The 14,161-nt window shown below is 39.7% G+C and overlaps 1 protein-coding gene across 1 annotated transcript in view; it reads left to right on the forward strand.

Annotated features, from left to right (window-relative positions):
- LOC130592966 (chloride channel protein C-like) overlaps window positions 1-14,161 on the forward strand; it is a 75,477-nt gene that overhangs the window by 10,354 nt on the left and 50,962 nt on the right. The window contains exons 7-10 of the mRNA XM_057397755.1: window positions 3,291-3,485; window positions 7,864-7,946; window positions 12,305-12,405; window positions 12,901-13,072. Of these exons, the coding sequence (XP_057253738.1) occupies window positions 3,291-3,485; window positions 7,864-7,946; window positions 12,305-12,405; window positions 12,901-13,072 (551 nt within the window). The remainder of the gene's footprint in view (window positions 1-3,290; window positions 3,486-7,863; window positions 7,947-12,304; window positions 12,406-12,900; window positions 13,073-14,161) is intronic.

Consider the following 14,161-nt stretch of genomic DNA (forward strand, 5'->3'; position numbering starts at 1 on the left):
AGATGTAGGGTTTTAGGCATGTTTCTCTCCTCATTATAGCTGTGAGAGTAGCAGGAAAGGGGGACTAAGAAGGAGGAAGGGATGGTATTTGTGCAATTGTCAATGTGGATATGGAAGCCATCACACTTTACATGTGGTAGTCACTTAGATACAACATGAAGTTGTTTTGTCCTAAATAACAAGGAGACGTAAGATCTACTGTTTGTTTATTAGCTAATCTTATAAATTATAAAGTTAACTTTCTGTATTGGTGCTAGGTAGGAGAGGGATACTTCAAAGTAAAGAAAAAGCCAAAGAGCTTTTAAATAGGGTGTCCTCTCCTTCTGTAGCTGCCTTGAGCTCTGTGTTGCTGCAGGCATTGCTGTGCTGTGCCCCTGTTCCTTGGTGCTTACAGATTAAACATTCAAAAATGTATAATCACTGTTTGCTCCTGGTTGCACAACAGAGGTGACCTTCAGCCTCAGCTACCTTTATTCCTTCCAGCACAACACAACCTTGATCTTTGAGTTTTTATCATGTGTCCACCCAAAAGTACTTGCTGTTATTATCATGTCTTTCACTCATTTTTATTGCAAGATGATTCACTAGTGATTTGCAAGTATCATGATGTTCACTTCTTGCCTAAATATCCTTCTTGATATTTGGCTTGAAGATCAATTAAAGAATAAACCCCTGGTCATCTGAATTCTATTCTGCTTTTTTGCTACTAAGTAAATCTTTCCTAAGGTAATTCCCTGATCACTGTCACCGATCTCTACATTTCTTCTGGCTCGTGTCTCTCTAGCAATGCAGAAACCAGAGATTATGGAACTTGTGACATGTAGGCATACCTTGGTTGGGAAAATAGATAACTTTTTTGTGTGTGTGTGCGTGCTGATATAATGATTTTGCATATGCTGTGCAAAAGTATTTGGGGTATATTTGCTTTACCATGAGTTTAGCTGGGGCAGGTGGAGAAGACATTGCTTTTCAACCCAAATCCTTTTTGTGGACAACTGATAGTGCAGTCCCCCAGACAGCTGCAGTGACACAACCAAGAAGGTAAAATTTTGTGGCAGAAAGGTGAGACTGCATGGACAGGGAAGAGGTCAGGCCTTCTGAAGCCTGATTCATTGCTGAAGCCAAAGTATTGTGTAATGCACAGCTGCATGCACAGGGGAGAGTGGATTCACTTCAATTGTTGTATTACAAAAAGATTGTTCTTTTAACACTCCTTTCAGGATGTTTTCTGAAAACAGCAGTGGATTCTGTTTCCTTCTATCTTCTCTTAGTGTCATTAGAGGGAAAAACTAGCTAAAATTATTATCAATGTGACTTCTGGCAGGGTTCAATAGTTTTGGCTCTCAGTGTGGTACAGATAACTAGAAACATTTCCATTTCACTGAATGTTTTTCTCGGGGGAAATTTTGCTTTGATGTTTTGTGGTGTTAACCAATACAGCTTACAGTGGATAAACTCTGAGTTGAAAGCTTGTGGGTTATGTTTCTTAACAAAACTATTTGTTTTCTTTAGTTTCATTCTACCTGGCATAATGTTACAAGGGGAATTTATGATACTCCAGAGCATGAGGTTTTCAGGAAGGTTCACTTTATTTCTACATAGATTAGTTGAAAAGGTGAAATTTGCTCTGTAGGTAACAGATTTTTCTTGATGACTGGCCAACCTCTGTGGTTGATACCACCACAAAGCCAAACAGTACACTGTGCCACTTTTCATTTCCACCATGTAGAGCCCTCACTCAACTTTACCTCCATTGCCACACACATGCAGTGCAATGTGCATGTGTTAATTTAAAACAGACTTCTCAGTTTATCTTTCCCTTAGGAAAAGTGGAGTTAGGGAGAGAAAACAATAAACCCATGTATATCCCTTTTTTAGTTTTAGTGGATTGGAATTAAGTAGAATATAATGCAAGATGTTTGAATCTGGCCTTGAATAGAATTTTACTACTTCAAATTAAGCCACTTCTCTCTGAATTTCAACTTCCTAAACACTGGATCTCTCTAAAACCTTTGGAAAAACATGGATTTTGTTGCAGCTGTTGGTGAAAATAGCATTATTAAAGTTTTATTTAGTACATAGATTACCTACATATGTGATGGTTGCAGTCCTAATTGTAAGGCATGATACACCTTAATTCTCTCCCTACTTCCTGTGAGTGTGCTGTGCAGGTGTTGGGCTTTTTTTTGCCTGGGAATGGCTTCTAGGACTCTTCCTCTTCCAGACCTGGTTTCTCAGTCTGCAACAACCTATGGACCAACTCTTTAAGCCTGGCTGGGTTTTGACCCTGGCATTCCTCATCTCAGGAAATACCATGAGTGTTCAGTACAGCCACCTGGTGGATTTGTTAAAGTCTAGGCTAGTTGTAGCGAGAACAAGAATAAAATTTAGAGTTAACAAGAAGATGAGGAGGAATTAAAAAAGAGTGTGAACAGTAAGAGGGCCTGTGCGCTTGCTCAAACAACGTTAGGTAGGCTAACGGTTTCTCCTATCCACTCTGCCAAAGATTATACCAGTTTTTTTTGCAGGCAATCCTTTACATGTTCTTGCCAGATAGCTTTTTGAGCATTTTGTGATCTCTTACTCTGTGCAGATCCTAATCTTGTCAAAAAGCTGTGTAATTCTTAATCTTGAGCTAAGGAAATAATATCCTCACAGCTTTTAATAGATTGGCACCAATCTGTTGACCCTTTCATGCTGGCTGGAAGATAAAATTAAAACATGATATTGCTCTCATCCTTGCTGCTTGTTGAGGAATCAAGCAGAAAATTCAATTACTATTCCAGCTGTCAGATTATATTCTGCATTTGTGATTTGTTGCTGCAAGTTATTCCAGATCAGCATCAATTTTCACAGTTTTATTTAAGTAAATTTACTTATAAATGATCTAAATGCACATGAATGCAAGTTGACACTTAATAAACGAACAGTGAACAAAGCTCTGGTTCAGCAGTTCTTTTCAGTGTTCATTAAGGCCGTCATGTCAGGTTACTTGGATGTAGCTTGAAGAGCTGAGTGCTACTGGTAACACAGTGCATCATGAATGTTTCTGTATGTGTGCCAACGCCAGTGTCTACCTGCTGGTTCCACTCCTGTGAGGTGCGCAAGAAGAACACACTGTCTCTCATGAGATCAGCTTTAAATTAATTAGCTGAGCTGCCTAAGCCACAAAGAAAGATTTATTTCCTGTATGGAAATTACTTTGTGGTATCAGGTTTTGTAAGAGAGAGTGCAGTATTTCATGTCTGGCAGGATGCTCAGAACATTTTTTTCTCCTTTCTTTGACTTAGGTTAAGAACTTGCTGGATTTGAACGTCTTGGCCTTCATTCCGACCATCCTCCTTGGAATGCTTGGAGGTCTTCTGGGAGCTCTCTTTGTTTCCCTGAATATAAAGATCAATAAATTACGTATGCAGTTCTTTAATTCAATTCCAAAGTTATCCCTTAGAAAAATAAGCAAGCTGTTGGAAACTGTGCTCATCCTTGTAAGTAAAAACTGTGTTTCTCTTGATTATATCACATTTACAGTGGCTAATGAAGGCAGGTCATAAATTGACTGGATAGAAAAGTGAATCTGACCTGCTAGTACTTGATAACGTGCAACAGATTACAGCAAACGTATGAATTTCCAAAGTACATAGAGGTGTTCAATGATGGTGGGTATAAAAGAATGGGAAGATATGTTTTGGTTTGGTGTTTTGTTTTGTGTTTTAATGCTTGAAGTATTTTACCTGTGGAGTTGCTCTCCTGCTGCTCTACTCTGATGACACTACATCAGCTTAGTGACATGTAGCAGTTACGTTGGTGTGCTTTTTCATTTATTTGCAGTCTATGGAGGGCTGTCACAGGTAGATTTCATCCATTTTTCTCCATTTTCACTCATCCTTGCTAGTGATTGATTCTCTTATTACCCCACGCAGCTTGCTCATGTAGCAGAACCAGGCAGACACCTCTGTACCTGGGCACTGTTTTAGCAGTTACATTGGAAAGAACAATTAGGAAACCATTACCATAACTATATGCATTTTTGCCTGAAGACCACACAGGATATCTTTGTTTTAAGAAGAACAGATGCATGAAGAATAAGTATTATATAGGGTTTAAAAGTTAAGGATAGGTACAGAAAACTTTTTGGAGCTAACTGTGTATATGGAGTCAGTTATCCCTAACTGTTACTGATGGAGGTCAGCCTGGAGCCTCAGATGTCCTGATATGGTAAGACATAATGGCTTTGGAGTTTCCATTTGGCATTGTATGACTTTGGGAAGAGTCATGCCATTGGAATGAAGGGTATAGACACAAGGCTCCTGTATTTTGCACATTTTCACAATTTTCAATATTATGCTTTGGTTATATCTTAAGTATGTTGTTAAATGTGGAAAAATAAACCTTCAGAGCTTTTCTCTGCAAATTGTGGTTTTCCTGCAAGTTTCTCTGGTGAATACCTGCTTATCATAATTTTCCTTTTTTTCTCACCATTTTTGAGGAAGTGTTTCTGGGTTCCTTCAGACCTTTTAAGTGTTGAGATGACCTTTCTTTAGGGAAATTGGTGCATGCCAAAGCCCCTTTCTTCTGCCCTCTTTTAGGCAGACTTGCCAGTATGTTTTATGTATGCCATATATGTTTTTTATATATACTATTGTTTGCTTTCTCTTCCCTCCCTCCTGGAGAGAGGGTTGCTCAGTTGTAGACCAGTGGGTGGCCATATAGATGCTCACTGCCCATCAGCCCAGACATGCCTTCAGCATCCGCTACTCTGAGCCGTCAGAAATACTTCAGGAGCCATCAGAAGCTTCAGGAAAAAGCAGGCACGGTTTGCATCAGCGACCTGAATGATACTAGGTGGAAAACAATTAGTATTTTAACTATGACAAGGGAAACTTTTGGAGCTGAAAGTGTGAAGGTCGAGGGACATGGTCAAGTCTCTGCAAACTCTCCACAAATTGGTCTAGATATGTGTCTGTTTCCCGTAGGTTGCACTGTTTTCCTCTCCATAGGATCAGGAGTGCATTTCATTTGGTCCTCGAAAGCTATGTATCCTGTGGCAGTCCAGCTCCTCCTCTGCCTAGTCCTGCTCATTACTTGGAGCAGCAATCTGTTTGTTGGGTTCTCTGCTGGCACATCAGAGGTGAAATCTGACCTCCGGGTGGAGAAAAATAGGCAGGAGAAGGAGGAGGGATCCACGTTGAAGGGTTTATGCTGGAGTAGGTCCATGCCATCGATGACAACTGGGTTTGGGCTCCTCTTAGCGGCAGGATGTTGGCTCTTCAGCTTGCAGCCGTGTCTGTTCAGCAGCTAGCTGAGGGGGGAAGACGCCATGAGGAGATTCACTTGAAGCTTTTTGCTGCCACGTTTGAAGGAGTGGATAAGCTTAGGTAGAGAAAACCGGTTTTCTTAGATCTAGGGAGTGTCTTGCTGCTGCCCAGCCCTTTTTTGTTGTGCTAAAAGTTTGCTTCAAGGTCTTGCAATGGATTCAGGACTTTGTGCTGATGAGCACTGCAATGAGACATCCTAACAAAAATCTAGTCTTCAGACCAGCAGGATGAGGAGTAGAGCCCCATGTGTGTCCTGTGTAAAATCCATGCTTTCCAAAGGACCTCTGTGAGAGGTCAGCTTTGTAACAATTATTGCTCTAACAATTTGGACTCTCTGCTCTGTGTTTGATAGCCGCTTCCCCTGCTATTGGGAAAGGCTTGTCTTTCTCTTAGTACATTACAAAAACTACTTAAACACATAAACCCCAAACAGTTCCTTATGACTTTTCAGAACATTCCCCCCTCCAAGCAAGCCACAACATCAGTCAGCAAGACCCAGTATGTTAGGAGATGTATAGGATTAAATTTAAGAGCAGCTAGCAGAGATTTAGTGTCAGACATAAAGAAAATGCCTCCTTAGAGTTATTTTATGTTGTTTAGGAGTGGTGCCTTACTGACTCCACAAGTTCATGCAGCGGTTAGCACCTTGCCAGATCATACCTGAAACTAGGAGAACAGCATGTGTTTCATAGGGCTGTGGTGCTTACAAGAACTTTTATGTTGATATATTTTTTGCCCTAATCCTGTAATTTAAAAAAAAAACAACCTGTGTTTTTGCATTAGCTTTGTAGCATGAACTCTTATTCAGGCTGTTTTTCCTTTTTATTAGCTCTGGAAGATCCTGCTCAGGTCATAGTCCTTATTTTATTATAACTTGGCAAAAAGGCGGAAGGAAAGAAACTGTTTGATCTGACAGAAACCCATACAATTCCCTGTGGTTTTTATTTTATTTGTTATATAAACTCACATAATCAGGCAACTGAAAGAAACCGTGTCACAGTGACTTTAACCAAAAATAATCTTGTATAAACCAGTTTGCATTTAAACTTGGAAGGAACCCATCACTGTATCTTCCACACCCACAACATAACCCGGAGTACCATTCCTTTGACTGGAATTGAATATCTAATCTTCAGCCCATAGATTAGGTGAAGCTGTCTGCCTAAGTGCCCTCCTGCCCCTTGGCCTGTGTTTGATTCTCTTCAATTCATCACCTTTCTCTCTGTGAGGAAATCACAATGTAGATAATGTTTTGCCAAGAATCTGACAGAGCTATCTTTCTTCTTCTATGTTTTTAATCACACTGACTAATGCTTCTGTTCCAAAAGCTCAGTGTTTCAATGGGGAGGGTGGACAATTTAAGGGTATATACTTATATATTGAGCTGTCAAAACTTTAGAAGGTTGCTTGAGAGGGTGTTTTTTCCCCTGAAGATAGGCTACTGCTTTAAATGTGTAGCCACTGGCTCCAGGCTAGCTGTCCTTCTAGCTCCCCTTGGACTTTGGGCCTCTGGCAGAAACTCGACCTGGGTTTGAACTGTCCCAAAGTGCAGTTTTCAAAAACAAAACGTGACCTAAGCTCTGTGAAGACTGAACTACTCCCAGTTTCATCTAACTCTTGCTCTGCCCATAAGCTTATGATCTTTGACACACAGGGAAACAAAGGCTTAAGATACAATTGTCTGACAAATTGTCACAACTGCACACAGCTGAATCTCAGCTTGAGGGTTTCTATAAGTGTGCTATCTGAGCTGTTTTATAACAATCCACAGAGTGCATGAAACCTTGTGCTTGGAAAATGTATTATGATTATAGTTGGGTGTTCCAGTAATTTTTCTCCAGATGCCTCCTGAAATTGTTTCTAAACCTATTTTTGAAGTGTTTCTTCATTTATTTAGAAATATAAGTTGATCTCAATTAAGAGAAATAACCTTAGTTTTGAAAGAAATAGAACAACGTTATTATATTTAACTATGTTATGTTGAAAAAGATGCATAATTGAAATACAGTCGTCTCATGTAAAAACTTACTTTGCTTTTGGTGAATGCAAAGCAGAGAGTGAAAACACCTCCTGCTTTGCTCTGTTTAAAACAGTTTTGATTTTATCAATATTTACTTCAAAATGGGTATATGGAAAACTAGTAGAAGGACCTGACAAAATCTCTTCATCCATTCGGTTTGCAATATTTGTGTCTCTACTGTACAGCATGTAACATACTTTAGGCATTATAGCTGTCTAGTATGGCTGGGATGCCTAGGAACTTCTTTCTGTTGATTAACTGAATGCTAGTCCTTTCATAACTTCCTCCGTTAAGTTGGAGACCAGTTACCTAGTTGCAACAGTCAAATCCCTGAAGTTAAATGGGATGAATCTGAGCCTTATTCATTGCTTATGAGCAAATGCTGATCTCCTGGGAAATGTGGGCAAGACAGAAGGACAATTTCCTTGTGGTAACTGCTGGCACTAGTGTTTTTAGGCACTTTTCTTTCTTTTTTTTGTCTGTTCCTACATCTCACAGTAGTCTGTTTACCTGTTTTAATGCCTGCAGGTATGTACGACGACTGTTACAGTATACTTACCGTATTTCTTTCCGTGCACTCCAGTCACAAGCGTGAGAAACAACTCTGAAATGTAAGTGGGGAGAGTCATCAAAAGCATGTCTATGTAAATACAATTATTAACCATTTATCCCAGTTAGTTGCTACAAGGCTTTAGGATGGAAAAATTCAAAGGTTCATCAGAGCTGAACATTTAAAATGAATTCACATACAGACAAGAATCACAAGCTTTTAATCAATGAAATTTAATCACATTTCAGCTTTTCCAGTGAGAGGCATTTGCCATCACGTCAAATTAGAGAAAATAAAAGGGAAAAGTAAGAATCTAAAGGGAGTTAAAAATGAAGAGAGCCTGAAACATGGCTGTATGTATCACACAAGCACTTTTTCATCTTAAAATCCTAATTTTGTTTTAAAATGTATATAGGCCTGTAGATATGTATATAAACCTAGAGACAGACTGTGCTTTAACTGGAAAGCTGGAACTGGAAACTGATGAAAAACCTGTTATCCTCAGCTTCAGTCAGCTACTCTTGTCTGAAGTACATGCTTTGATCAGTTCTTTGTATAAGAACACCAATTAAGTAACACACTATGTCACTACAGAACAAACTGTAATCCAGGTACTTAAAATGACAAATACTGTGTTAATAAGCAGGCAGGGAATACGTGGCAGAGTAGCTAGGGTTTTTATGGGTGACACAGTTGCAAAGTTCCTTGAATTTGATACAGGTTTTGCAGTCCAAGTATCTTTCTCAAGAAACATCCATGAGGAATCAAAACAGAACTGCTCATATTAAGGTAAATGGTAGTTTAATTTCACAGTCATTGCAAATGGTTGCTACCAACTTGTGGATTTACTAATTCATAAATGTATAATATATGAATTCCTCCTTCCAAGTGGGCAGTGTCATATATATTGCATAATATGAGCTGTAAATACTGAGTAACTTGCCATTCGTGACTGGACTCTGAACAGCTTATTTAAGTACATGGAAAACAGACACACTTTACCATTCTTGTCACCAATTCTGGACTCTCATTCAAAATGCAATACCTGCTTCAGTATTGTTTCCTATAATATGTATTTACAATATTCTTTATAAAAGCAAACTTTGTCACTCAGTACCAATCCAAACTGTGGCCATTTGGATTGCCACAGAAAAATCCTTTTGCCTCGTCCTGACATCCTTTTCATTTTAGGGACTAAATTATTGCAAAATGTTATTTTTCAAAACAAAACTATTTTTTGCTTTAAAGGAAAAACATCTGAAACCACGATAATTTCATGGCTTTTTTTTTGTCTGCGTCTGAATCAAAAATAGTCAGTCTGATCCAGCCTAGAGGCTAAATGGCCTTAGTGCCAATTTTTTTATTTGGTGTGGCTACAAGTTATAAAGAGTACATCCTGTTGAAAATAGATCTAAAGAGATCTGAAGAGAATTAAGCACCAAATTGTCCTGGACTTTGCAAGGCTATGCAGATGTTGAAGGTGGTGATGATGTCTCTAGTAAGCTTGTAATAAGATACAAGAATAAATGTGGAAAAGAAGCTTGTTCACTGTTCTCCTGTTCTTAGAAATTTAAAAGGGAACTATGATTACGGTTGTGAGATTTTAGTTAAGATCATTTAGATTTGGCTCGTTTCAGAGTAATCTGAGACTCTTACTCAGTGCTCCAGAGGCAGGTATATGTCATTAACCTTTGGAGATTCAGCAGGTTAGTAATAGGCACATCATTACTTTCAAATATCCAGTGAGAATTGTATCACAAAAAAAAATCAAGGTGTTTTAATTTTGGCTTTTGCACTGATCCAGCTTGGTGAAGCGTATGCTTTTTCTTTTAAACCATGACAGTTAGTAGGGCTGTGCTCCAGGTGAGGCTGTATGTGGCTATAACAGTGTGACAGTGCTTCCTTCTAGCATAGCTTATCCTCTTAAATTTACATTGGATCAGTGCTTTCAGTAGTGTTTGTAGCATTTCCAGCAGGCCTTGATATTCCTGGAAAAAGGAGGAATAGGAGATAGTGGGGAGGCAGGAGAAGGAGGTACAGAAGAGATGGGCTTCTTCCATTAGCAGGTCTCATTACAGCACATGTGTTCCTGCAGCATGGGGTGTGGCAGTGAAGTCCTCCCATTGGCACCAGGGAGAAATCTGTCTCAAATAAACTGATTTCAAACAGAAAGAGTTAGTGGTAAAAAACCCTGTGTGCAAACAAGTCCTACATCTCCATTCTCTGCTTTGTTCTTCTTGCTCAACTATGTCTTTTAATTGTAAAAAACCCCTTTCTTTTGTTGTTTCTCTCTCTGTTATTTTGGCATTGCTGCAAGCTTCAAATTGCCTCTCAGATGTGCTGTTTTTTTGTGTATGCACTCTTTTACTGGTAGTAAAGACATTTGTGTAGAACTTGAGGCTTTGCTATAAGTAAGTTGCACAATCATATGACTTCTAAAGCAGGATGGAGCAAATAAGTTTTCTAATTTTTATTGACCATTATGAATTTGGAATATATTCCTGTTTGAGTGGTTGGATTAACGTAAAAAGCAAATACAAGATTAGGAAGTATCTTGTGTTCCTTTGGTTGCCAATTGGGGGTCTGGAAGAAATTTTCTCGCACTAGATGTTGGCTGCATTTTAAGTTTTCCTTGTAGTTCTGAGTGGGGATCAGGTGGGTCAAATACCACAGAGTGCCTGCTCTTTGTTCCAGAAACAGCGTTCATATTGTTACAGTTTAGGTTGTGGTGACATCCAAACTATTCTGGATGCTTTCCAAACTGGAAGAAGGAAGTCAGTTCTGGTGTCTGGAGAGTGCAATTGCTTCAGAGATTGAGAAAGTGTCCAGGAATAGTGGTGCTATACAGAAAGGCTGGTCATGGGCAGCATGATAACCGGTACACTAAGCTGCAAGATGTTGAAATAGCTGGTGACAGTATTTGCCAAAAGAGAGCTTTAAGAATGTGTTGGACAAACGTTTTTTTTTAGGTTTCATTTGGGTATAGCCTGTGTTGCTGTGGAAGAGGAAATCTTTAAGTCTTTTCAGCTCAGGTTGCTCCCACTTGGGATGGAGCAGCCACAGCTTCTCTGGATAGCCTGTTCCAAGGTCTCACAGAAAAGTGAGACAGTACCCTCACAGTAAAAAAATCTCTTCCTTTAACTCTGCCTTCTTTCAGTTTGAAGCCATTACCCTTTGTCCTGTCACTACCTGCCCTTGTGAGAAGCCCCTTTCTAGATCTCTTGTAGGCCCCTTTAGGCACTGAAAGCTCCTCTGAGGTCTCACTGGAGCCTTCTCTTCTCCAGGCTGAGCAAGCCCAGCTCTCCCAGCCTGTGTTCACAGGAGAGGTGCTCCAGCCCTCTGATCATTTTTGTGGCCCTCCCCTGGACTCACTCCAACATTTCCACAATCCCTCTTGTGTTGGAGCCCCAGAGCTGGATGCAGTACTGCAGGTGGGGTCTTATGAGAGCAGAGAGGAGAATCATCTCCCTTGACCTGCTAGCCATGCTACTTTTGATGCAGCGCAGGACACGGTTGGCTTTCTGGGCTGTGAGTGCATACTGCTGGGTCCTGTTAAGCTTTTCGTCAACAACATCCCCAAGTCCTTCTCCTCAGGAGTGCTCTCTATCCATTCTCCACTCAGTCTGCATTTGTGCTGGGGATTGCCCCAACCCTTGAGCAGGACCTTGCACTTTGCCTTGTTGAACTTCACGAGGTTCACATGGGCCCTCCTCTCAAACCTTCTGTTTGCTAAAAACCATGAAGGGAAACAAGTGAATTGTTCTGGTTTTTGAATACCACAGTAGAAGCTTTTTACAAGGTAGAGCTGAAGCAAGAGAGGAGAGTTGATTTATATAACTTTTCCATTCCCAGGCCTATCATGGGAAACACAAAATGTTGACACTCAGCGTTGTTCATCAAACCTGTAGGGCCAAACTTCTCAAACATTAAACGTTAAGAATTATTTTGGGTGGCCAAAATAAAGCCTTTACAGGAGACTTACTTTTCAGAAAGTGCTGGCACAGACTATCAGCAAGCCAGACTACTTCACAAGGTTTGCACTGACCCACCTTTCAAACCTGTCAAGGTCCCTCTGGATGGCATTCCTTCTCTCTGGCATGTCAACCACACCACACAGCTTGGTGGTGTTGGTAAACTTGCTGAGGGCGCACTCGATCCCTCTGGCCATGTCGCCGACAAAGATGTTAAACAGATGTTAAAAAATATGAGCATTAATAAACCAGATTTATTAGTTTGGTAGAATAATTAATAAACTGATCTAGTAAACGAGATTTATTAGTTAATAAAACCACTTAATTGGGAGATGTGAGAGTAGGGTTTTTATGTAACATTTATATCTAATAGACACATTCTATACAGGCATTATGGTAAGTTATATTCATGCATTTAATATTTTTTGTTTTGTTTTTAATATTTAAGCATAAATCAGTTCAAGAGGGAAATTTCAGAATATAGGTGTTCATCAAGCACATGGATTGGTCCAGATGGAATCAGATATTCTAATCAAACATTCAATCAAGGTAAGGGGAGCTAAGTGATTGATACCTGGGAACAAGTGGAATTTGTGCAACTTGAGGTGATCTCCAAGTATATTTACTCATAATGTAGGTTTTCTTCGAAGTAATGTTGTGCTCCATTCTGAGGGATATATCAGAACTAAATTCTTTATTTGAGCAAAATATGCTGGGAAGTTGCTGAGTTGTTATCTCTGAAGGAATGGGGAAGGAGCCCTGCTGAAGTAGTATGGTTGTATTTCTTTGGCTTAAATGGCTGCCATTTCTCCTTGTTTAGATCAACATTAACATCACACAGACCAGACTGGACAGAACAAATGTTCCTTTTCCTGAAAGTGCCCCAGGTGCTGAAGCTGTCATATAAACTCCAGTTAGCTGCTCTATGTACTCTGCTGATGTTTTTGTCAGGTTTAGGCCAATGACAACTACCACAAACTGTTTTTTTGTAAAGGATCCTTTTAACGTTTTGTATTTCTCCACATCTCTTCATCTGTGTTACAGCTGCTGTGCTTCTAGTTGAAAGTGGGAAGCAAGGGATCACGTATCTTTTTAAACGTGGGACTCATGAAGAATTTGGATACTCATCCCTCTGCACTGCTTTGGCATTTTATTTCATCCTCAGCTGTTGGACAGCAGGTTCTGCTGTTGCCAGTGGTGTGGTTATTCCTATGCTGTAAGCTTCATCTATCTTGGTTTGAGCTTTCTATACGCAAGGCCTGTGTTGAGTAGCAGCAACCTGAATTGTAAATCTGAAGGCTTGGCAATATCAAAGCTGTAATTGCTTGGAGGAGGTTATATATGTGGAACGAGATGGTTTGCTTGGAAAGAGATGTTAAAATTATGGAAAAGAATGAAGAAAAATCATGTGAGAGTAGCTGTGGAAGGATGATAGCCAAAAGTGTGCACCTTCCAAGCACAGATCGTTTGAATCCTTTGAGGACCCAGAGAGAGTCTCAGCTGCTGGCTCCATGTGTAACTGTAGAAATACAGGTTCAGTTCCAGACTTTTTGTCTGTTTCTTATACACATAATAGCCTGAATCTTAATTTTGGACATCAACACCCTCGACTTTGGAGAAAACTGCAGTTAGGTCTTTTGTTGTACCTTTTAGAAAGCTGTGGTAGACTGAGGCAAAGTTCTTACAGAACTGCTGAGAGGTTTAATGTTCGGCAAGCAAAGAGTCATGGTTGGAGTGTGGGTTTGCTCTCACTCTCCGTGGCTGGAGAGTGAGAAACTGTGTCCAGCTTGACGCAATTCAAATAAAAAAAAAAAAAATCATAAAATAAATAGTTGTATGTACAACCTTCTGCCTTTGCCCTATCCCCGAGTACTCACCTCTGCCCTCCCCAAACTGTTGTTTAAATCAATTTGTAATATTCATTGTTTGCTGAAACATGGCATACTTGGCTGATAGGCAAATTTTTCAGCCAGAACCCACATTTCTGACCAGATAACCTCATTTTTTACAGCCATTCTAGAATTACTAGAACACCATCCATCAATAAAATTAACCAATTTCATGAATAAATAGGAAAAAAGTTGTGTAATGGTGCATGATGATGCTTCCCAAGTCCGTTTATATATACCATATATTGGCTATTGTATAAATAATAATGAATCACCATTTCTGGAAGGTGAATGTCTGTACAAATACAGTTCACTGGCTGATACTTGAATCTGTACATTTAGTTCCTTTCATATGGAATGAAATGCTATGTATCATGCCAGCAATTACATGCCTAAATATTGGGTTTGCTTTTCAG

The sequence above is a fragment of the Pezoporus wallicus genome, unplaced genomic scaffold (genome assembly GCF_028554395.1).
Source record: "Pezoporus wallicus isolate ANWC-B61680 ecotype Strahan unplaced genomic scaffold, APGP_CSIRO_Pwel_v1 contig_227, whole genome shotgun sequence".
Classification (NCBI taxonomy): Eukaryota; Metazoa; Chordata; class Aves; order Psittaciformes; family Psittacidae; genus Pezoporus; species Pezoporus wallicus.